Source organism: Acinonyx jubatus, chromosome X (genome assembly GCF_027475565.1).
Source record: "Acinonyx jubatus isolate Ajub_Pintada_27869175 chromosome X, VMU_Ajub_asm_v1.0, whole genome shotgun sequence".
Taxonomy (NCBI): Eukaryota; Metazoa; Chordata; class Mammalia; order Carnivora; family Felidae; genus Acinonyx; species Acinonyx jubatus.
Genome location: NC_069389.1, coordinates 61021800 through 61047668, shown reverse-complemented (window position 1 = coordinate 61047668; position 25869 = coordinate 61021800). Strand labels below are relative to the sequence as shown.

At 36.2% G+C, this 25869-nt stretch overlaps 1 protein-coding gene across 13 annotated transcripts in view; it reads left to right on the top strand.

Annotated features, from left to right (window-relative positions):
• ATRX (ATRX chromatin remodeler) overlaps positions 1–25869 on the top strand; it is a 307952-nt gene that overhangs the window by 236460 nt on the left and 45623 nt on the right. For all 13 annotated transcript variants that reach the window (XM_053202513.1, XM_053202509.1, XM_053202506.1 and 10 more), the window contains one exon: positions 1711–1817. In XM_053202513.1, coding sequence (XP_053058488.1) covers positions 1711–1817 — 107 coding nt within the window. The remainder of the gene's footprint in view (positions 1–1710; positions 1818–25869) is intronic.

The following is a 25869-nucleotide window of genomic DNA, read 5'->3' as shown; positions in this document are numbered from 1 at the left end:
CTAAGAATAAGTTTCCTAGTTATAGGAATTGCAAGAAACTTAATCTGTAGCTCAGAAAGAAGTGATTCAGTAAAGATTTTGATTCTGGGAAAGATAATCAACCTACTGAGGGATCAAGGCCGTTGGTCATTTACACTCAGTATTGGGAATAAATTCATTTCCTTACCAGTATACCAGGAGTACCAACTAGGAGACATTAGACTTGCATAGTGCATGCAGAGTTTAGGAAGTCACACAATAGCCAGTGCATATGTTGTTAACTCCAACAGCTGTTTCATAACTTGAGTTGTTCTTTTTAGTTCTACTAAATCTGAAGACGTCCAGCATTGAGTGTTGAAGGATCTTCTGGAGTCATAAAAGCATCATTCTCTTATAGTACAGCTTTCAGAATCAATTAAAACCAAACTGCTTGGACAGATGTCTAGTTCCTTATATACTAACCTACTTTGTTTGCATATGTAAGGGATAGAATGAGCCTTCCTTCATTCTCTTTCTAGATTTTTTTTCATTTCCTGTGTATAATTATGTCCACTTCTCACCAAAGGGATAGATGAGAGTAGTGATTTTCAAACTGTTTCTCAGAGCCCTTGAAAGTTGGTGACCTAGAGCAAAGTCTAAGGGGCCAGTGACACTTTTACCTTCTTCTACCCCAAGGCACCCTGATTTTATGTGTGTGTGTGTGTGTGTGTGTGTGTGTGTGTGTGTGTGTATTTTTTTTATTTAAGTCCCAGTTAGTTAACATACAATGTAACTGTAGTTTCAGGTTCAACAGGTGATGGGGATTAAAGAGTGTACTTGTGATGAGCATCAGGTGTTGTATAGAAGTGTTGAATCCCTATATAGTAATTATATTGAAATTATTTATTATATTTAATACCACATAAGCCATTTTCATGGCTAAAATCAGGAGTTAGAAAACTATTGGGATGGAGAATCAGGAATCTGCAGACATATTTGAAATGGAATAACAAAGTGTTTTAGAATTTGTATAAGTCTAAAATTACTCAAATACTTTTAATAAGACTTTTTTATCATATTCACTAAGTAGTGTCTTTTATACAATAAAAGTTTTAAATTTTGCTGAAATCCTGTTTATCAGCTTTTTTCCTGTAGATCATACTTTTGGTGTTCTAAGAATTGTTTGTCTAACCCCAAGTTACACGAATTTTCTTAATTGTGTTTTTTAAACATTCTACAGTTTAACATTTTAAATTTAGATTTATGCTGCATCTTGAATTACTTTTTGTATAAAGTGTGAGATTTAGGCCAAAATTCTTTTTTTTTTTTTGCATATGGATGTTGAATTTTGCCAAGATCATTGTTGAAAAAATTATCCTTTTTCCACTGAATTGCCTCTGCTCTTTGTAAAAAAACCATTTAGCTAACTATATTGTGTGGCTTTCTATATCTGGACCCTATATTCTGTTCCATTGATTCGTGCTTGTCCCTTAATCAGCACTACATTCTGATTACTTAAGCTTTGTAAACGTTGAAATCATGTAGAGTTAGGCCTCCAACTTTTTCAAAGTTGTTTTGGGTACTGTGTGTGCTCAGCATTCTCATATAAACTTTAGAATCAGCTTGTTAATTTCTCAAAAGTCATACTATAGTTTTGATTAGAATTGTGTTGAATTTGTAGACCAATTTGGGAAGAAGTGATATCTTTACTATGTGAATATTCTAATTCATGAACACTCTCCATTTTTTTAGCCTTGTTTTCAGCCAGTCTCTCATATCTCTGGACTTGATTGAAGATTTTCTTGAATTGGCTAGTAGGGAAAAGACGGAAGATAAAGATAAACCTCTTATTTATAAAGGTAAGTTACAAACATTTCTGTATTATAATTTTTGTATATGTGTTGCCGAAGCGAGCACTGTATTATAATTTTTGAAACCTTCGTTTAAATGTATTTTACAAGCATTTTAACAATAAAAGAAAAAAATACTACCCAGACACACAACTTTAATGTATTCATTTTTTCTGCACATTCTTCTTGTCCTTATCTAGGTAAATATGGTCTTAACTGTTGGAATTGTAACATAAAATAAGATTTTTTGTTTTTTTTTGTTTTTGTAAAGAGCTTTATTGAGATATAATTCACATATCATGCAGTTCAACCATTTTAAGTGAACAGTTTATTGGTTTTTAGTATATTCATGGAGTTGTGCAACCATCATCACAACTTTCAACCATTTTAATCGCCACCAAAGAAACCCTGTACCCTTTAGCTGTTACCCTCCTACCCGTGCCTTCCACCTCTTCAAACCTTAAGCAGTCACTCATCAATCTACTTTCTGTTTCTATAGATTAACCTGTTCTGAAACTTTCATATAAAGGGATTCATATAATATGTGTTTTTTTGTGACTGTTTTTTTCATATAGTGTGTTTCAGGGTTATTCCATGTTGTAGCATGTGTCAATATTGTATTCATTAGGTAATAAAGACCTAATATTCCACTGTATGGATAATACCCACATTTTGATTATCCATTTATTCATTCATATATATCTGGGTTGTTTTCACCTTTTGACTGTTGTGAACAGTGCTATGATAAATATTTGTATTCAAGTATTTAAGCATCTGTTTTCACTTCTTTTGGTTGTATACTTAGGAATGGAATTATTGGGTATTGTGGTAATTTTATGTTTAACTTATTGAGGAACCACCAAACTGTTTTCCTTACTGGCTGTACTATTTTGCATTTCCACAAGCAGTGTACAAGGGTTCCAGTTTCTCCACATCTTCACCAATAGTTATCTTCTGTTTTGTTTTGCTTTGCTTTGCTTTGCTTTGCTTTGTTTTATTACAAGCATACCTCAGGGATATTGAGGGTTTGGTTCCAGACCACTGCAAAAAAGCCTGGAGCCTGCTTTGGATTCTTTGTCTCCCTCTCTCTCTCTCTCTGCCCCTCCCCCACTCATGCTCTCTCTCAAAAAAATGAATAATCATTAAAAAAATAAGACAGCAGTGAAGTTTGCTGCATTGATTGACTTTTTACATGAACAGTTTCTGTGTAGCATGCAATGCTGTTTGATAACATTTTGCCCCCAATAGAATTCCTTTCAAAATTGGATTCAGTCTTCTCAAACCCTGCTGCTGCTTTATCAAATAAGTTTATATAACATTTTGGATCATTTGTTGTCATTTCAGTGATCTTCACAGCATCTTCACCAGAAGTAGATTCCACCTCAAGAAACCACTTCTTTTTCTCATCTGTAAGAGGCAAATCCTCATCTGTTCAAGTTTTATCTTGACATTGCAACAATTCAGTCCTATCTTCAGGCTTCACTTCTCTTTTTTTTTTTCAAAAAAACTTATTTTAAGTTTATTTATTTTAAGAGAGAGACAGTGTGAGTGGGGGAGGGGTAGAGAGGGAGACAGAAAATCCCTAGCAGGCTCTGTGCTGCCAGGGTGGAGCCCAATGTAGGGATCAAACCCACTAAAGTGTGAGATTATGACCTGAGCTGAAACCAAGAGTTGGATGCTTAACCGACTGAGCCACCCAGGCACCCCTCAGGCTTCACTTCTAATTCCAGTTGTCTTGCTATTTCAAGCACATCTGAAGTTATTTCTTCCAGTGAAATGTTGAACCTCTAAAATTCATCTATGAGGGTTGGATTCAACTTCTTCCAAATGTCGATATTTTGACCTCTTCCCATGAATCACAAATGTTCTTTTTTATTATTTTTTATTTTGAAAGAGAGAGAGTGTGTGCATGCAAGCAGGGGAGGAGCAAAGAGAGAGGGAGAGAGAGAATCCCAAGCAGGTTCTGCACCGTCAGTGCAGAACCCAATGTGGGTCCGAACCCATGAACTGTGAGATCATGACCTGAACTGAAATCAAGTTGGATGCTTAACTGACTGAGTCACCCACATGCCCCCACAAATGTTCTTAATAGCACCTAGAATGGTGAATGCTTTCCAGAAGGTTTTCAATTTATTTTGAGGCTACAGCCTTACAAAATGTATTTCTTAAATCATAAAACTGGAATGTTTAAATTACTCTTTCATCTATGGGCTGCAGAATAAATGGTGTGTTAGCAGATCATGAAAACAACATTAATCTTGTGTTCATTTTCATAAGACTTCTTGGCTGATGAGGTGCATGGTCAATGAGCAGTAATATTTTGAAAGAAGCCTTTTTTTTCCTGAGCAGTAGGCCTCAACAGTGGACTTAAAATACTTAGTAAACCAGGTCAAAAACAGATGTGCCGTCATCCAGGCCTTATTGTTCCCTTTATAGAGCACAGGCAGTGTAGATTTAGCTTAATTCTTCAGAGGCCCTGGATTTTCAGAATAGTAAATGAGTATTAGCTTCAACTTAAAGTTACCAGCTGAATTAGCCCCTAGGAAGAGAGTCAGTCTGTTCTTTGAGTTTTGAAGCCAGGTATTGACTTCTCTCTAGCTATGAAAGTCAGAGATGACATCATCTTGTAATAGAAGGCTGTTTTGTCTACATTGAAAATATATTGTTTAGTATAGCCACCTTTACTAATTATTTTAGCTAGATCTTCTGGATAACCTGCAACAGCTTTTACATCAGCACTTGTTGCTTCACCTTGCACTTTTGTGTTATGGAGACCACTTTCTTTATATCTCACGAGTCAACCTCTGCTTGCTTTAAACTTTTATTTTGCAGCTTCTTCACCTCTCTTGGCTTTCATAGAACTGGAGAGAGTTAGGGCCTTGCTCTGGATTAGATTTTGGCCTAATGAAATGTTATGACTGGTTTGATTTTCTATCCAGACCACTAAAACTTTTTCCACATCAGCAATAAGACTGTTTTGCTTCTTTAAACATTCATGTGTTCACTGGAGTAGCACTTTTAATTTCCTTGGAGAACTTTTCCTTTGCATTTACAACTTGGCTAACTGGCAGAAGAGGCCTAGCTTTAGGCCCATCGCATCTGTCAACATGCCTTCCTCATTAAGCTTAATCATTTCTAGCTTTTGACTTAAAGTGAGAAACATATGACTCCTCCTTTTACTTGAACACCTAGAGGCCAAGTGTAGGGTTATTAATTGGCCCAATTTCATTATTATTGTGTCTCAGGAAATAGGAAGGTCTGAGGAGAGGGAGAAATGTGGGAGATTGGCCAGTTGGTGGAACAGTCAGAACATACACAACACATATTAGTGAAGTTCTCTGTCTTCAGTGGGTGTAATTTGTTGTACCTCAAAATAGTTATAATAGTAACATCAGATTTTACTGAACACAGGTCACCGTAACGAATATGATAATGAAAAAGTTTGAAATATTGCTAGAATTTCCAAAATGTGACACAGAGACACAGAGTGCGCAAATGTACCAATAGACTTGCTTGACACAGGGTTGCCACAAACCTTCCAATTTGTGAAAAAACAGTATGTGAGAAATATCACAATAAAATAAGGCCAGCTTGTAAAGCCATCCTAGTGGCTATGAAGTGGTATCTCATTGTGATTTTGATTTGTATTTCTCTAATGACTCATAATGTTGAACATCTTTTCATGTTTTTATTGACTATTTGTATCTTTGGAGAAATGTTTATTGAGGTCCTTTGCCCATTTTTGAATTTAGTTATTTGTCATTGAGTTAAGTTTTAGGAGGTTTGTTTTATATTTTCTGCATTTGAAGCTCTTATTAAATATATGATTCACAAATATTTTCTCTTGTTCTGTGGGTTGTCATTTCACTTTCTTTTTAAAAAAATTTTAGTGTTTATTCATTTTTGTTTTTGAGAGAGAGGGGGAGAGGGGCAGTGAGAGAGGGAGACACAGAATCTGAAGCAGGCTCCAGGCTCTGAACTGTCAGCACAGAGCCAGATGCAGGGCTCAAACCCATGAACTGCGAGATCATGATCTGAGCTGAAGTCAGACATTTAACTGACTGAGCCACCCAGGTGCCCCTCACTTTCTTGATAGTATTTTTTGATGGACACAAATTATTCTTTTTGATGAAGTCCAGGAGATCTGTATTTTCTTTTGTTACTTGTGCTGTTGGTGTTATATCTAAAAAACCATTGCCAGATATGTTCATGAAGATTTATCCCTATGTTTCCTTCAAAGAATTGTATAGCTTTTGCTCTTATATTTAGGTTTTTGATCCATTTTGAGTTGATTTCTATATATAATGTGAAGTTAAGGTCCAAATTTCTATATATGATGTGAAGTAAAGGTTCAACTTCAGTCTTTTGCTGTGGCTATTCAGTTATCCATGCACTATTTCTTGAAAGGACTATTCTTTCGCTGTTTAATGGTCTTGGCACCCTTGTTGAAAATCAGCTGGTCATAGACCCGTAGGCTTATTTCTTGATTCTTAGTTCTATTCCACTAATCTATATCAGTCCTTATGCCAGTAACATACTGTCTTGATTATCTTTGCTTTGAAAGTAAGTTTTGAAAGTGAATCATCCTGTTTTGTTCTTCTTCAAGATTGTTTAGGCTATTCTGGGTCCCTGGCAATTCCATATGAATTTTCAAATCAGTTTGTAAATTTCTACAGAGAAGTCAGCACAGGGATTCTGATTAGGATTCTAATTGGGATTATGATAGGGATTACGTTGAATCTTTATTTCATTTTAGGAAGCATTGCCATCTTAACAATATTCAGTCTTCTGATCCATGAACTAGGATGTTTTAGGATTCATTTAAGTCTTTAATTTTATTTTACAAGTGTTTTGTAGTTTTTAGTACATACATTTTGCATGTTGTGTGTTAATTTATTCCTACTTATTTTATTCTTTTTGATGGTAATTTAAATGGAATTTTGTTTTTAATAATAATTTTGGATTGTGTCTTGCAAATGTTTTTAAAAAATTAAGTTTTGCATATTAATTCAATTATTAGTCCTAATAGTTTTTAAGTGGAAAAAGGGTTTTCCATATACAAGATCATATTATTTGCGAATAAAGATAATTTATATTTTCCTTTCCAATGTGGATTACTTCTATTTCTTTTTCTTGACCAATTTCCGTGGTTATACCTCTTAGTACAGTGTTGAGTGACAAGAGCAGGTGCCCTTTTCTTGTTCTTAATCTTGGGGGAGAGAGCATCTGATCTTTCACCATTAGTATAGTGTTGTAGTTTTTTCATAGAAGCTGAGGAAGTTCCTTTCTATTTCCAGTTTTGTAATTTTTTTTATCATGAATGGTGTTAGATATTGTCAAATGCTTTCTCTGCATCTACTGAGATTATCATATGGGTTTTTAAAATTCTTTTGATATGGTACATTACTTTGAATGTCAGATAGTAAACCGACCTTGCATGCCTGGGATAAATCCCTTTTGGTCATGGTATATAATTCGCTTTATATGTTGCTGGATTCTGTTTTCTAATATTTTGTTGAGGATTTGTGCATCCTTATTCATAAGAGATACTAGTTTTCAGTTTTGTTTTCTTTTACTATTTGGTTTTGGTATGAGGCTAATACTGCCCTCATTTTAATGAGTTGGGAAGTATTCCTTTTCCTGTTTTTTGAAAGAGTTTGAAAAAAAATGAAAGAGTTTGGGAAGAATTGATGTTAGTTCTTTTTAAAATGTTTGCCAGAAATGAGAAAGAATGAAATATGGCCCTTTGTAGCAACGTGGATGGAACTGGAGAGTGTGATGCTAAGTGAAATAAGCCATACAGAGAAAGACAGATACCATATGTTTTCACTCTTATGTGGATCCTGAGAAACTTAACAGAAACCCATGGGGGAGGGAAAGGGAAAAAAAAAAAGAGGTTAGAGTGGGAGAGAGCCAAAGCATAAGAGACTCTTAAAAACTGAGAACAAACTGAGGGTTGATGGGGGGTGGGAAGGAGGGGAGGGTGGGTGATGGGTATTGAGGAGGGCACCTTTTGGGATGAGCACTGGGTGTTGTATGGAAACCAATTTGACAATAAATTTCATATATTGAAAAAATGTAAAAATAAAAATAAAATGTTTGCCAGAATTCAGTAGTGAAGCTATCTGGACCTAGGCTTTTCTTGTGGGTAGTTTTTATCATCATTATCAATAGCATTATTGTAAAATATACATAACATAAAATTTAACATTTTGTCAGAGTAAAAAGGCAACCTACAGTACAGGAGAAAACATTTGCAACTCATATATCATTTAAGGGGTTAATATCCAGAATACATAAAGAACTACAATTCCACAATAAACAGATAATCTAATTCAAAAAATGGGCAAAAGAAACAGACACTTGAAAAGATGCTCAACATCACTCATCATCAGGGAGATACAGATCAAAACCACATTGAGATACCACCTCACACCGGTCAGAGTGGCTAAAATTAACAACTCAGGAAACAACAGCTGCTGGTGAAGATGTGGAGAAATGGGAATCCTCTTGCATTGTTGGTGGGAATGCAAACTGGTGCAGCTGCTCTGGAAATCAGTGTGGAGGTTCCTTAAAAAATAAAAAATAGAACTACCCTACAACCCAGCAATAGCACTACTAGGAATTTATACAGGGGATACAGGAGTGCTGATTCATAGGGGCACAAGTACCCCAATGTTTATAGCAGCAGTTTCAACAATAGCCATATTGTGGAAAGAGCCTAAATGTCCATCAACTGATGAATGGATAAAGAAGATGTGGTTTGTATATACAATGGGATACTACTTGGCACTGAGAAAGAATGAAATCCTGCCATTTGCGACAATGTGGATGGAACTGGAGGGTGTTATGCTAAGTGAAATAAGTCAGTCAGAGAAGGACAGATATCATATGTTTTCACTCATATGTGGAATTTGAGAAACTTAACAGAAGATCATGGGGGAAGGGAAGGGGAAAAATAGTTTCAAGCAGAGAGGGAGGCAAACCCGTAAAAGACTCTTAAATACAGAGAACAAACTGAGGGTTGATGGGATGTCAGGGGAGAGGGAAAATGGGTGTTGAGCATTGAGGAGGGCGCTTGTTGGGATGAACACTGGGTGTTGTATGTAAGCAATGAATCATGGGAATCTACCTCCAAAACCAAGAGCACACTGTATACACTGTATGTTAGCCAACCTGACAAATTATATTTTTAAAAAATGGCAAAAGATTCAAATAGACATTTCTCTAAAGATAATATACAAATGACCTACAAGCACATGAAAATATGCCCAGCATCACTAATCATTAGAGAAATGTAAATCAAAACCACAATGAAATACAACCTCACACCTATTGGAATAGCTAACATCAAAAAAAAAAAAATCAGTAAATACTGGGTTGGTAATGATGTAGAGATTTTGAAACATTTGTGCACTATTGTAGGAATGTAAAATGATACAGCCACTGTGGAAAATAGTATAAAATTTCCTCAAAAAATTAAAACTAAAATTATCATACGATCCAACAATAACACTTCTGGGTATATACCCAAAATAATTGATAGCGTGGTCTCTGAGATCTTTGTACACCAATATTCATAGCTACATTATTCACAATAATGAAAAGGTAGTAACAATCCAAGTGTATATTGGTAGATGGATGGATAAACAAAATGTGGTATAAACACACAGTAGAATATTTCTCAGCTTTTAAAAGGAAGGAAATCTTGTCACGTGCTATAATATGGATGAACCCTGAGATAGAGTTCATTAAGGTTATTAAATGAAATAAGCCAGCACAAAAAAAGATGAATACTATGCAATTCCATCCACTTCAGATGTCTACAGTAGTCAAATTCACAGAGACAGAAAGTAGAATGGGCTTACTATGGGGAAGGGAGAATGGGGAGTTGTTTAATGTGTATAGAGTTTCGCTTTGCAAGATGAGAATGTTCTGGAGATACGTTAACACTACTGAACTATACACTTAAAATCAACCGATGGTAAATTTTATGGTGTCTGTTTTTTCTACCACAATTTAAGAAGAGACATCACCAGCTCCTAGTGGAGATTGGGTAAAATAGGAGGTTAGTTTGTTTTGCACCAAATCTTTCTGATTTATGTTTGTGTTTTGTTAAAAATACAAATTTTTAAAAACTGGTAAGAGATACAGGACAAGAAAATTAAAACTCTGTAATGATTTTTTAGTCTATAAGACAGATTTATATTTAAATTTAGTGGACATTAGGGGTGCCTGGGTGGCTCAGTCGGTTGGGTGTCTGACTAACTTAGGTCATGATCTTGTGGTCTGTGGGTTCGAGCCCCGTATCAGGCTCTATACAGAGCCCAGAGTCTGCTTCATATTCTGTGTCTCGTTCTCTCTCTGCCCCTCTACCGCTTGTGCTCAGTCTCTCTCAAGAATAAATAAATATTAAAAAAATAAAATTAGTGGACATATATACATATATTTGATGAGTATCTTAGGAAACACACTTGTAGTCCCTTTCTGAAAGAGCTGATAGTCTAATGGTGAATACAGATATTAAATACAAATAAATTAAATGCCCAGGAAATTGAGGGAACAGTATTTCTGTGATTTAAGGAGTCTTCTAATCTGTTTGCCTCAGGATATCTCAGCTCCCTAGTCTGTCTTAACCATATTTCCCCTACTCAGTCAATTAATAGAAAAAAGGAAAACCAAATTGGGAGGAGAGAGATAGGAAGGGGAAAAGGATTTTACCATTTTGACCATTTTTAAGTGTACTGTTCTATGGCATTAAGTATACCCATATTACCATGCAGCCATAACCATCATTTTAAAAAATTAATTTTCACCTCTTTTGCTGGGAAGCAAGTCCATGGAGCTCCTTATGCTGTCACACCAAGAGTTCCTCTTCCCATAAATTAAATTTGGTTTTTTTTTTTTTTGCTGATCATTTCACAAACATTTGGATGTTACTTTGTACATGATGTTACTATATATATCACTTCCAGTTCTACAGTAATCTGTCTTAATAAAAATCATAACTTACTTAACTTTTGCCATTATTATACATTTGGATTATTGTACTCAGTTTTTCACTATTACAGGTAATCTACCATGGGTACTTTGATAGTAGTGGGTGGGTTTTTAAAATTTTCTTTGGGTTAAATTTCCACATAAAATTACTGAATTTAAGGGTATACTGTTTTTCTATTTGAGAATAATACAGTGTATATTATGAATACTATTTGCAATATCCTTATTTCTTTATGTGAATATTAAAATTGACAGTTACTTCTTATCAATAACATAAAAATTATTTAGGTTTTCTTTCCAATAAAAAGTAATCTGTTTATTATTCAAATCTTTTCTTCAGATAATTGTGTAGTTATTTGAATGATCGGAATCATATTTTTCTTTTAACAGCTATTGAGATATAAACATATTTTTGATGAAGAAATATTTTGAAAAAGCAGGCTATATATATTGTGGCCTTTCTTTAATTTTACATATAACTGACACAATACCCTATTAGTTTCAGGTGTACGTCATAATAATTTGATATTTTTTATGCATTATGAAATGACCTCCATGATGTCTAGTTACCATGTTTTTACTGCATAGTTATTACAATACTGTTGATTATATTCTTTATGTTGTACGTTATATACCATGACTTTATTTAATAGGTGGAAGTTTGTATCTCTTAATTTTGTTCACATTTTTTGCCCATCCCCCATCCCCTCCCCATTCTGGTAACCAGCAGTTTGTTTCCTGTATCCATGAGTCTGTTTCCATTTCTTTGTTTGTTAGAGTTCATATATAAGTAAAATCATATGGTCTTTGTCTTCCTCTCTGTCTGACTTATTTCACTTAGCATAATATTCTCCGGGTCCATCCATGTTGTCACCAAATGGCAAGATCTCATCCTTTTTTATGGCTGAGTAATACTCCATTGTGCATGCATACACATATTTAGGTTGCTTCCATGTCTTAGCTATTGTAAGTCATGCTGCAGTGAACATAGTGAATATATCTCTTTGTGTTTTTACTGTTTTTTGTTTTAAAATTTATTTCAAAGAGAGAGTGTACATGTGCATGTGAGCATGGGAGGGGCAGAGAGAAAAAGAGAGAGAGAGAATCCCAAGCAGGCTCTGGGCTTTGAGTGTGAGCCCGATGTGGCTCAATCTCACAAACAGTGAGATCCTGCCCTGAGCCGAAATCAAGAGTGTGATGCTTAACTGACTGAGCCACCCAGGCATCCCTGGTCTCTTTGAATTGGTGTTTGCATTTTCTTTGGAAAAATACCCAGAAGTAGAATGCCAAACCATAGGGTAGTTCTATTTTTAATTTTTTGAAGAATCTCCATAGGGGCTGCACCAATTTAACATTCCCACAACACTGTGTAATGGTTCCCTTTTTTTCAGCATTGTTACCAGCATTTGGTTTTTTTTGTTTTTTTGTTTTTTTGATAGTAGCCAATCTGACCAGTGTGAGGTGATATTTTGGTTTTGATTTGGGCTTCACTGATGCCTAGTGATTTTGTGCCTCTTTTCATGTGCCTGTTGGCCATCTTTATGTAGTCTTTGAAAAAAATGTCTGTTCAAGTCTTCTGCCTATTTTTAAATCAAGTTGAGTGTTTTGGTATTAAGTTGTGTAAGTTCTTTATTTATTTTGGAATTGAACCCCTTACTGGTTCATGATTTGCAAATCTCTTCTCCCATTCTGTAGATTGCCATTTTGTTTTGTTGATGGTTTTCTTCAATGTGCAAGAACTTTCTAATTTGATATAATCCCACTTGTTTATGTATATAATCCCATTTGTTTACTTTAGCTTTTGCTGCTCATGCTTGAAGAGACTGGTCAAAAAAAAAAAAATACTGCTAAGACGAATGTTAATGAGCTTACTGCCTGTGTTTTCTTCTAAGAGTTTTATTGTTTCCGGCCTCACATTTAAGTGTTTAAAACATTTTGAATTTATTTTTGTATATGGTGTATGATAGTGGTCCAGTTTCAGTCTTTTGCATGTAGCTGTCCGGCTTTCCCTATACCATTTATTGAGGAGGCTTTTTTTCCCTCATCGTACATTCTTGCCTCCTTTGGCATAGATTCATTGACCATATGTGTGTAGGTTTATTTATGGGCTCTCTACCTTGTTCCATTGTTTTATGTGTCTGTTTTTGTTCCAGTACCAGACTATTTTGATTACTGTAGCTTTGTAGTATACTTTGAGATGTTGGAGCATGGTATCTCCAGTTTTGTTCTTCTTTCTCAAGATTATTTTGGCTATTTGCCATCTTTTGTGGTTCCATACAAATTTTAGGATTCTTTGTTCTAGTTCCAGTTCTTGAAAAAAAATTTTTTTTTTTTGTTTGATGGTACCCTGAGTACTCTTGCATTATAGTGCTTGTTGTTTTTAATTTTAATTTTCCAATTCTGTTGATAATATTGATAATATTTTCTATTCTTCTATTCATTTTAAATATAATATTTTTTTACTTTTTAGGAAACAAAACAATAACATCCTCTGCAAATTATAGGCAGATGGCATCTTTATTTTTAGACAGCTGCATTGGTTGCTTAGGTCGCTATAGTAATTGAAAAGGAGCATTTGCTCTTTCTTTGATATCACACCACATACTATATCATTAGTTTGCTAGGATATTTACCTAGTAAAAAAAGTAGAGTTCCTTTTTTTCCCCAAGCAAAATCTTACATGGAATATTGGTATACTGGGCCTGGGTTGCTAAAAATTGAAAAGATCTCTCTTCCTTATCTAAGTGGCGCAAAGAATTACCACTAAGCCACTGCCTCATTAGTATGCCTCAAATTAGCAGTTTACAGAACCCATAGAAGACAAAATGTCCCTAACCTCCTAAAGGCTATATTTTTGTTAGAGAAAACCAATAAGGAGCAAACAAATGTATAGTTTCTTTTCTTTTCTTTTCTTTTTTTTTTTAATTTACATCCAAATTAGTTAGCAAGTAGTACAACAATGATTTCAGGAGTAGATTCCTTAGTGCCCCTTACCCATTTACCCATCCCCCTCCCACAACCCCTCCAGTAACCCTCAGTTTATTCTCCATATTTATGAGTCTCTTATGTTTTGTCCCCTTCCCTGTTTTTATATTATTTTTGTTTCCCTTGCCATATGTTCTTCTGTTTTGTCTCTTAAAATCCTCATATGAGTGAAGTCATATGATATTTGCCTTTTTCTAATTTCGCTTAGCATAATACCCTCTAGTTCCACCCACGTAGTTGCAAATGGCAAGATTTCATTCTTTTTGATTGCCGAGTAATATTCCATTGTATGTATATGTGTGTGTGTGTATGTGTGTGTATATATATACACACACCTGATCTTCTCTATCCCTTCATCCATCGATGGACATTTGGGCTCTTCCATACTTTGGCTAGTATTGATAGTGCTGCTATAAACATTGGGGTGCATGTGTCCTTTGCAACAGCACACCTATATCCCTTGGATAAATGCCTAGTAGTGCAATTGCTGGGTAGTAGGGTAGTTCTATCTGTAATTTTTTGAGGAACCTCCATACTGTTTTCCAGAGTGGCTGCGCCAGTTGGATTCCCACCAACAATGCAAAAGAGACCCTCTTTCTCTGCATCCTCCCCAACATCTGTTGTTGCCTGAGTTGTTAATGTTAGCCATTCTGACAGGTGGTATCTCATTGTGGTTTTGATTTGTATTTCCCTGATGATGACTGATATTGAGCATTTTTTCATGTGTTGGTTGGCAATCTGGATTTCTTCCTTGGAGAAGTGTCTATTCATGTCTTTTGCCCATTTATTCACTGGATTATTTGTTTTTTGGGTGTTGAGTTTGATAAGTTCTTCATAGATTTTGGATACTAACCCTTTATCTGATATGTCATTTGAAAATCTCTTCTCCCATTCTGTCAGTTGCCTTTTAGTTTTGCCCATTGTTTCCTTGACTGTGTAGAAGCTTTTTATTTTGATGAGGTCCCAGTAGTTCATTTTGGCTTTTGTTTCCCTTTCCTCTGGAGACATGTTGAGTAAGAAGTTGCTGCAGCCAAGATCAAAGAGGTTTTTGCCTATTGTCTTCTCAAGATTTTGATGGCTTCCTGTCTTACATGGAGGTCTTTCATCCATTTTGAGTTTATTTTTGTGTACGGTGTAAGAAAGTGGTCCAGGTTCATTCTTCTGAATGTTGCTGTCTAGTTTTCCCAGCACCACTAGCTGAAGAGACTGTCTTTATTCCATTGGCTATTCTTTCCTGCTTTGTCAAAGATTAGTTGGCCATATGTTTGTGGGTCCATTTCTGGGTTCTCTATTCTGTTCCATTGATCTGAGAGTCTGTTCTTCTGCCAGTACCATAGTCTTGATGACAGCTTAAAGTCTGGGATTGTGATGCCTCCTGCTTTGGTTTTCTTTTTCAAGACTGCTTTGGCTATTCGGGGTCTTTTCTGGTTCCATACACATTTTAGGATTATTTGTTCTAGCTCTGTGAAGAATGCTGGTGTTATTTTGATAGGGATTGCATTGAATATGTAGATTGCTTTGGGTAGTATTGACATTTTAACAACATTTGTTCTTCCTATCCAGGATCATAGAATCTTTTTCTATTTTTTTGTGTCTTCTTCAATTTCTTTAATAAGCTTTCTATACTTTTCAGTGTATAGATTGTTCTCCTCTTTTGTTAGATTGATTCCTAGGTATTTTATGGTTTTTGGTACAATTGTAACTGGAATCAATTCCTTGATTTCTCTTTCTGTTGCTTCATTGTTGGTGTAAAGGGATGCAACCAATTTCTGTGCATTGATTTATATCCTGCAACTTTGCTGAATTCATGGATCAATTCTGGCAGTTTTTTGCTGGAATCATTAGGGTTTTCCATATAGAGTATCATGTCATCTGTGAAGAGTGACAGTTTGACCTCCTCCTGGACGATTTGGATGCCTTTTATTTGTGTTGTCTGAATGCAGAGGCTAAGACCTCCAATACTATATTGAATAACAGTGGCGAGAATGGACGGACATCCCTGTCTTGTTCCTGACCTTAGGGAGAAAGCTCTCAGGTTTTCCCCATTGAGGATGATATTAGCCTTGTGTCGTATATACATGGCTTTTATGATCTCAAGGTATGCTCTTCTATCCCGACTTTCTTGAGGGTTTTTATCAAGAAAGGATGCTGTATTTCATCAAATGCTTTCTCTGCATCTATTGAAAACACCATATGGTTCTTGTCCTTTCTTTTATTGATGTGATAAATCACGTTAATGGTTTTACAGATACTGAACCAGCCCTGCATCCCAGGTATAAATCCACTTGGTCGTGGTGAATAACTTTTTTAATGTGTTGTTGGAACCAGTTGGCTAATATCTTGTTGAGGATTTTTGCATCCATGTTCATCAGGGAAATTGGTCTATAGTTCCTTTTAGTGGGGTCTCTGGTTTTGGAATCAAAGTAATGCTGGTTTCATAGAAAGAGTTTCGAAGTTTTCCTTCCATTTCTGTTTTTTGGAACAGCTTCAAGAGAATATGTGTTAACTCTTCCTTAAATGTTTGGTAGAATTCGCCTGGAAAGACATCTGGCCTTGGACTCTTGTTTTTTGGAAGATTTTGATTACTAATTCGATTTCCTTACTGGTTATGGGTCTTTTCAAATTTTCTGTTTCTTCCTGTTTCAATTTTGGTAGTGTATATTTTTCTAGGTATTTGTCCATTTCTTCCAGATTGCCCATTTTGTTGGCATATAATTGCTCATGATATTCTCTTATTATTGTTTTTGTTTCTGCTGTGTTGCTTGTGATCTCTCCTCTTTCATTCTTGATTTTATTTATCTGGGTCCTTTCCTTTTTCTTTTTGATTAAACTGGCTAGGGTTTATCAATTTTGTTAATTCTTTCAAAGAACCAGCTTCTGGTTATATTGATCTATTCTACTGTTTTTTTTGTTTTTTGGGGTTTTTTTTTTTTGGTTTTGATAGCAGTAATTTCTGCTCTAATCTTTATTATTTCCTGTCTTCTGCTGGTTTTGTGTTTTATTTGCTGTTCTTTTTCCAGCTCCTTATGCTATAAGGTTAGGTTGTGTATCTGAGATCTTTCTTCCTCCTTCTTTGGAGGGGAGGGTGGGTGAGGGGTATTGAGGAGGGCACCTGTTGGTAGGAGCACTGGGTGTTTTATGGAAACCAATTTGACAAGTTTCATATAAAAAAAAAAAAAAGGAAGGCCTGAATTGCTGTATACTTTCCTCTTATGACTACCGTTGCTGTGTCCCAGAGGTATTGGGTTGTGGTGTTATAATTTTCATTGGCTTCCATATAGTTTTTAATTTCCTCTTTAACTTCTTGGTTAGCCCATTCATTCTTTAGTAGGACGTTCTTCAGTCTCCAAGTATTTGTTACCTTTCCAATTTTTTTCTTGTGGTTTATTTCAGTTTCATAGTGTTGTGGTCTGAAAATACGCATGGTATGATATCAGTCTTTCTGTACTTGCTTAGGGCTGATTTGTGTCTCAGTATATAATCTGTTCTGGAGAACGTTCCATGTGCACTGGAGAAGAATGTATATTCTGCTGCTTTAGGATGAAATGTTCTGAATATATCTGTTTAGTCAATCTGGTCCAGTGTGTCATTCAAAGCCATTGTTACCTTGTTGATTTTTTGATTAGATGATCTGTCCATTGCTGTGAGTGGGGTGTTGAAGTCTCCTACTATTATGGTATTACTGTCAATGAGTTTATGCTTGTGATTAATTGATTTATATATTTGGGTGATGTCACATTTGAAGCATAAATGTTTAAAATTGTTAGGACTTCTTGGTGGATAGATCCTTTGATAATGATATAATGCCCTTCTGCATCTCTTGGTACAGTGTTTATTTTAAAGTCTAGATTGTGTGATGTAAGTATGGCTACTCCAGCTTTCTTTTGTTGACCATTAGCATGATAGTTGGTTCTCAGTCGCCTTACTTTCAGTCTGACGGTTTCTTTAGGTCTAAAGTGGGTCTCTTGTAAACAGCATATAGATGGATCTTGTTTCCTTATCCATTCTGTTATCCTGTGTCTTTTGATTGGAGCACTGAGTCCATTGATGTTTAGAGTGAGTACTGAAAGATATGAATTTATTGCCATTATGATGCTTGTAGGGTTGGAGTTTCTGGTGGTGTTCTCTGGTCCTTTGTAATCTTTGTTGCTTTTGGTATTTATATATATATATTTTTTTTTTTTCACCTTTTCTCCCCTCAGAGAGTTCCCCTTAAAATTTCTTGCTAGGCAGGTTTAGTGGTCACAAATTCCTTTCATTTTTGTTTGTCTCGGAAACTCTTTATCTCTCCTATTTTGAATGACAGCCTTGGTGGGTAGAAGATTCTTGGCTGCATATTTTTCTGATTCAGCACATTGAATATATTCTGCCATTCCTTTCTGGCCTGCCAAGTTTCTGTGGATAGGTCTGCTGCAAACCTGATCTGTCTTCCCTTGTAGGTTAGGGACCTTTTTCCCTTGCTGCTTTCATGATTCTCTCCTTGCCTTAGTATTTTGTGAATTTGACTATGATGTGCCTTGGTATGGTCGGTGTTAGTTGAATCTAATGGGGGTCCTCTGTGCTTCCTGGATTTTGATTTCTGTGTCTTTCCCCAGGTTAGGAAAGTTTTCTGCTATGATATGCTCACATAACCCTTCTACCCCTATTTGTGTCTCTTCCTTTTCTGGGACCCCTATGATTCTGATGTTGTTCCTTTTTAAATAGTCACGGATTTCTCTAATTCTTAAATCGTGCTCTTTTTCCTTAATCTCCCTGTTTTTTTCTGCTTCATTATTTTCCATAAGTTTTCCTCTATATCGCTGATTCTCTTCTCTGCCTCATCCATCCTTGCTGCCGCGTCATCCATCTGTGATTGCAGCTCAGTTAAGCATTTTTTATTTCATCATGAGTAGTTTTTACTTCTTTTATCTCTGCAGAAGGGATTTTAATCTATTTTCACCTCCAGCTAGTATTCTTATTATCGTGATTGTAAATTCTGGTTCAGACATCTTGCTTATATCTGGGTTGGTTAAGTTCCTGGCTGTCGTTTCTTCCTGTTCTTTCTTTTTGGGCGAATTCCTTCGTTTCGTAATTTTGAAGGGAGAAAAGGAATTAATGAGGTAAAAAAAAAAAGACACACACACACAAATGGGATAAATGATGCTAGATCCTAGGTGTGTTTTGGTCTGGGTGTTGAAAGTGTTTTGATAGATTAGAGAAAAAGGGAAAATAAAGAAAAAAAAGAAATTGTTTGAGAATTTGAAAAAATATATACACTGAAGTAGACTAAAATGAAATGATGGAAGTAAAAGAGAATTGGAAAAAATAGTACACAAAAGTAATGAATATTGTAGAAAAAATTACAGAAAAATATTTTTAATAAGAATTAAAAATAAAAATGAAGTTTTTCTGTAGTCAAGAAAAAGAAAAGAAATGAAAACTAGGAAAAAAAAGGAAATCATTTGAAAAAGTAAATACACTGTAGTAGCCTAAAATAATATGATGGAAATCTAACAGAATTTGAAAAACTTACATAAACGTTAAAAATGTAGTAAAAATTTAAAGAAAAATTTTTAATAAAAATTGAAAATAAAAATTAATTTTTTCTCTGTATTGAAGAGAAAGAAACGAGAAAGGAAGAAAGGAAAAAGAAAAAAAGGAAATTGTTTGAAAATTTGAAAAAGTGAATACACTGTAGCAGACTAAAATAAAATGATGGAAGTAAAATAGAAGTTGAAAAAATTCTCATAAAAGCAAAACATATAATAAAAAAATATTTTTAATAAAAGTTGTAAGTAAAAATGAGTTTTTTCTTTCTGTATTCAAGAAAAAGAATTGAAAGATATAAAAAAAAAGAACGAAATTTGAACAGATGGACCTCCTAACAGATTGAAATACGACTGAAATTACTTTGTTTTCCCCTAGAAGTCAGACTATGAAGCACTTTATAGTCCATAAACTAAGCAGGCAGTGAGATTTGTGTTCTTGAAGAGGGAGGTTGGCCCAGCTGGGCGGGGCTTAGTGTAGTGGCTCCGTTCTCCACTAGATGACGCTGCTAGCCTACTGGGGTGGAGTGTTGTGGCGCTTGTGGATGTGTATGCGCCGGAGCGGTGAAAATGGCATCACCCAGCTACCCAGTTCTCTAGTATCAGAACTCTGTTCTCCCTGATCAGCAATCACACACCTGTCTTCTGTCTTCAGCTTTCATCCACTCCCTGCTTGGTCCGTGACCAAGCCCCAGCCAGTACCTCTCTCCTGAGTTTTGTCTCAGATGCGGTTGTTTTCCCTTGTGCCTTACTTCTGAAGGAGTGCGGCTTTGACCAGTTCCGCCCCTCTGCGGGAGGTTCTCATCAAGCAGTGGCCGAATGCCAGCTGCACCCAGGAACGCTTTCTGGACCCTGCTGCTGCCGGTGTCCTGAGACTACGGCCAGGTGCCTGCCCACCCCAGAAAAAGTTCGCGAGGTTGTGTAGCAGCAGCGTTTCTGGGATTATGGAAAATCACAGCACACATCTGGCACCAGGCATCACCCTTAACGACCTTGTTCCAGCACCAGCGAATGTGGGCATTCTCTGGGGTCTGCTGGGACCAAGGGGCCTCAACAGTCTGTACCAAATGCCCTTCCAGCAGTGGAACTGCTTTTCCCCGTGTGGCCCAAGAACCTCCCGGACCCCACTGTATTCCTGGGGATTCACTCTTCTCACTAGAGCATTGCCAGGTATGGAGCTGTAGAGTTGCAGACTCTGTGCTCCCCTTGTTTACAGTCTTAATGGAATTGAAACCTTCTCCTTTCTCCTTTCTCCTTTCTCCCTTCTCCACTTTTATTTCAGTCCCTGTGGCTGTATCCAATTTTCCACTTTCTCTCCAGCTGCTTTTGCGGAGGAGTACTTTTCCTGGATTCTCTCCTCCCCCCCCCCCATCTCCATCCTCTCTCCGCCCACAAAAGCGGGTCCCTGCTCACCGTGGCTTCTCGCTCCCCAAGTTCACCTCTCCATGCTGGGTACTTGCTGAATTCTGTGGTTCAGGTTGTGCAGATTGTTGTGTTAATCCTCAAATCAGTTTTCTAGGTGTGCAGGATAGTTTAGTGTTGGTCTGGCTGTATTTCATGGACGTAGAACCCACAAAAAACTTCCATGCTGTTCTGCCATCTTGCCTTCCCCACCAAAGAAATATATAGTTGTAAAAAAATGCGGTGGATAAATAATGAAATACTATAAAGGTAATAGGGAGTTTTGGGGGACAAGATGTAAAGCAGTCAGGCAAGGCTTTACTGATGTCCAGCATAGTATTGAACATGTAGTAGGTCTATAGTAAATACTTGCTGAATTTGCAAGGTAATACATTGTCCTTATCTGGATATTCTCTAGTTGTTTTCCATAGAGAATCATGCTCTTGTGATGCATTTTTTATGTGCCCATTAGGTTTAAGTGCTTGGTATATACTGGCACTTTTTAATGTTTTTCATTCCCTGCCTTCTTTGTTTCTGAGGTCCTTCCTTATTCATATGCCTTTAACATATATGTATATGTTATATATACATATATATATATATAGGTAGTGTGTATATGTATTACTTGATTTGACTATGGTTATGTGTATTGTTGGCTTAAATAGGTTTTTCTGTTATCTACTATTAGTTTTATGAGTTCATTTCTATGTTCTGGCAGTGCTTCATTATATGAAAGGCAAAGTGCTAGGAAACATACGAGTTTTTATACTACCATGAATAAATGGCAAATGCCCATTTTACTATATACCTGTAGTACTGAAATTATATTTTCCCCATCTTTAATGGGTAAAAACAATTGTTCTTGTTTTGATTTGTATTTTTCTGACTACTGGCAGGGTTGAATATTTTTCCATGTGGTTGTTAGTTCATATTTAATATCTTCAACAAACGTTTATTTTAACCATTAATCAGTTCAGTTTCTGTTTTGTCACCACCACCACCACTACTACTATTTCTACTTCTATTACTGTGTATTGGGCACTGAACTAGGTTCAAGGGGTATTACAGGAAATTATGTTACAGAAATGATCACATATTAATGTGCCATATTAGAGACAGATATAATTTGATGTAGGATCTTGGGGTGATAATATTAAGTGCTCAGTAAGCTTAATTACTGTGTGATAGCCACTGTTCTAAGGATTTTTTCTCTTATATCAACTCATTTAAAAAACAATAACCATATGCAATAGGTATTGGACTATCTCCATTTTTATTTTTTATTTTTTATTTATTTACTTTTAAATATGAAACTTATTGTCAAATTGGTTTCCATATAATACCCAGTGCTCATCACAAAAGGTGCCTTCCTCAATACCCATCCCCACCGTCCCCTCCCTCCCACCCCTCATCAACCCTCAGTTTGTTCTCAGTTTTTAAGAGTCTCTTATGCTTTGGCTCCCTCCCTCTCTAACCTCTTTTTTTTTTTTTCTTCCCCTCCCCTATGGTCTTCTGTTAAGTTTCTCAGGATCCACATACGAGTGAAAACATATGGTATCTGTCTTTCTCTGTATGACTTATTTCACTTAGCATAACCCTCTACAGTTCCATCCATGTTGCCACAAAAGGCCATATTTCATTCTTTCTCATTGCCACGTAGTATTCCATTGTGTATATAAAACACAATTTCTTTATCCATTCATCAGTTAATAGACATTTAGGCTCTTTCCATAATTTGGCTGTTGTTGAAAGTGCTGCTATAAACATTGGGGTACAAGTGCCCCTATGCATCAACATTCCTGTATCCCTTGGGTAAATTCCCAGCAGTGCTATTGCTGGGTCATAGGGTAGGTCTATTCTTAATTTTTTGAGGAGCCTCCACACTGTTTTCCAGAGCGGCTGCACCAGTTTGCATTCCCACCAACAGTGCAAGAGGGTTCCCGTTTCTCCACATCCTCTCCAGCATCTATAGTCTCCTGATTTGTTCATTTAAGTTACTCTGACTGGAGTGAAGTGGTATCTGACTGTGGTTTTGATTTGTATTTCCCTGATGAGGAGTGATGTTGAGCATCTTTTCATGTGCCTGTTGGCCATCTGGAAGTCTTCTTTAGAGAAGTGTCTATTCATGTTTTCTGCCCATTTCTTCACTGGATTATTTTTCAGGTGTGGAGTTTGGTGAGTTCTGTATAGATTTTGGATACTAGCCCTTTGTCCGATATGTCATTTGCAAATATATTTTCCCATTCCGTTGGTTGCCTTTTACTTTTGTTGGTTGTTTCCTTTGCCGTGCAGAAGCTTTTTATCTTTATGAAGTCCCAAGAATTCAATTTTTGCTTTTAATTCCCTTGCCTTTGGGGATGTGTCAAGTAAGAAACTGCTGCGGCTGAGGTCAGAGAGACTTTTCTTGCTTTCTCCTCTAGGGTTTTGATGGTTTCCTGTCTCACATTCAGGTCCTTTATCCATTTTGAGTTTATTTTTGTGAACGGTGTAAGAAAGAGGTCTAGTTTCATCCTTCTGCATATTGCTCTCCAGTTCTCCCAGCACCATTTGTTAAAGAGAGTGTCTTTTTTCCATTGGCTATTCTTTCCTGCTTTGTCAAAGATTAGTTGGCCATACTTTTGTGGGTCTATTCTGGGGTTTCTATTCTATTTCATTGGTCTGTTGTGTCTGTTTTTGTGCCAATACCATGCTGTCTTGATGATGACAGCTTTGTAGTAGAGGCTGAAGTCTGGGATTTTGATGCCTCCTGCTTTGGTCGTCTTCTTCAAAATTACTTTGGCTATGCGGGGTCTTTTGTATTTCCATACAAATTTTAGGATTGCTTGTTCTAGCTTCGAGAAGAATGCTGGTGCAATTTTGATTGGGATTGCATTGAAAATGTACATAGCTTTGGGTAGTATTGACATTTTAACAATATTGATTCTTCCAATCCATGAGCATGGAATGTTTTCCCATTTCTTTATAACTTCTTCAATTTCCTTCATAAGCTTTCTATAGTTTTCAGCATACAGATCTTGTACATCTTTGGTTAGGTTTATTCCTAGGTATTTTATGATTCTCGATGCAATTGTGAATGGGATCAGTTTCTTCATTTGTCTTTCTGTTGCTTCATTGTTAGTGTATAAGAATGCAACTGATTTCTGTACATTGATTTTGTATCCTGCAACTTTGCTGTATTCATGTATCAGTTCTAGCAATCTTCTGGTGGAGTCTATCAGATTTTCCATGTGTACTATCATGTTATCTACAAAAAGTGAAAGCTTGACTTCATCTTTGCCAATTTTGATGCTTTTGATTTCCTTTTGTTGTCTGATTGCTGATGCTAGAACTTCCAACACTATGTTAAACAACAGCAGTGAGAGTGGACATCCATGTTGTGTTCCTGATCTCAGGGGGAAAGCTCTCAGTTTTTTGCCATTGAGAAGGATATTAGTTGTGGGCTTTTCACAAATGGCTTTGATGATGTTTAAGGATGTTCCTTTTATCCCAACTTTTCTCGAGGGTTTTTCTTAAGAAAGGATGCTGAATTTTTTCAAATGCTTTTTCTGCATCGATTGACGGGATCATATGGCCCTTTTCCTTTATTAATGTGATGTATCACGTTGATTGATTTGCGAATGTTGAACCAGCCCTGCAGCCCAAGAATGAATCCCACTTGATCATGGTGAATAATTCTTTTTTATATGCTGTTGAATTCGATTTGCTAGTATCTTATTGAGAATTTTTGCATCCATATTCATCAGGGATATTGGCTTGTAGTTCTCTTTTTTTACTGGGTCTCTGTCCGGTTTAGGAATCAAAGTAATGCTGGCTTCATAGAATGAGTCTGGAAGTTTTCCTTCCCTTTCTATTTTTTGGAATAGCTTGAGAAGGATAGGTATTATCTCTGCTTTAAATGTCTGGTATAATTCCCCTGGGAAGCCATCTGGTCCTGGACTCTTTATTTGTTGGATGATTTTTGATAACTGATTCAATTCATTCACTGGTTATGGGTCTGTTCAAGTTTTATATTTCTTCCTGTTTGAGTTTTGGAAGTGTGTGGGTGCTTAGGAATATGTCCATTTCTTCCAGGTTGTCCCGTTTGTTGGCATGTAAGTTTTCAATAGTATTCCCTGATAATGGCTTGTATTTCTGAGGGATTGGTTGTCATAATTCCATTTTCATTCATGACTTTATCTATTTGGGTCCTCTCACTTTTCGTTTTGAGAAGCCTGGCTAGAGGTTTATCAATTTTGTTTATTTTTTCAAAAAACCAACTCTTGGTTTCATTGATCTCCCCAATAGTTTTTTTAGATTCTATATTGTTTATTTCTTCTCTGCTCTTCATTATTTCTCTTCTTCTGCTGGGTTTGCGGTGTCTTTGCTGTTCTGCTTCAGTTTCTTTTATGTGTGCTGTTTGATTTTGTATTTGGGATTTTTCTTGTTCCTTGAGATAGGCCTGGATTGCAATGTATTTTCCTCTCAGGACTGCCTTCGCTGCATCCCAAAGCATTTGGATTGTTGTGTTTTCATTTTAATCTGTTTCCATATATTTTCAAATTTCTTCTCTAATTTCCTGTGTGACCCAATCATTCTTTAGTAGGGTGTTCTTTACCTCCATGCTTTTGGAGGTTTTCCTGACTTTTTCTCGTGGTTGATTTCAAGTTTCATAGCATGGTGCTCTGAAAGTGTACATGGTATGATCTGAATTCTTTTATACTTATGAAGGGCTGTTTTGTGACCCAGTATGTGATCTATCTTGGAGAATGTTACATGTGCACTCGAGAAGAAAGTATATTCTATTGCTTTGGGATGCAGAGTTCTAAATATATCTGTCAAGTCCATGTGATCCAGTGTATCATTCAGGGCCCTTGTTTCTTTATTGATCCTGTGTCTAGATGATGTGTCAATTATTGTAAGTGGGGTATTAAAGTCCCCTGCAATTACCATATTCTTATGAATAAGGTTGCTTCTGTTTGTGATTGTTTTATATATTTGGGGGCTCCTGTATTTGGCGTATAGACATTTATAATTGTTAGCTCTTCCTGATGGATAGACTCTGAAATTATTATATAATGCCCCTCTTCATCTCTTATTTACAGCCTTAATTTAAAGTCCAGTTTGTCTGATATAAGCATGTCTACTCCAGCTTTCTGTTTGCTTCCAAGAGC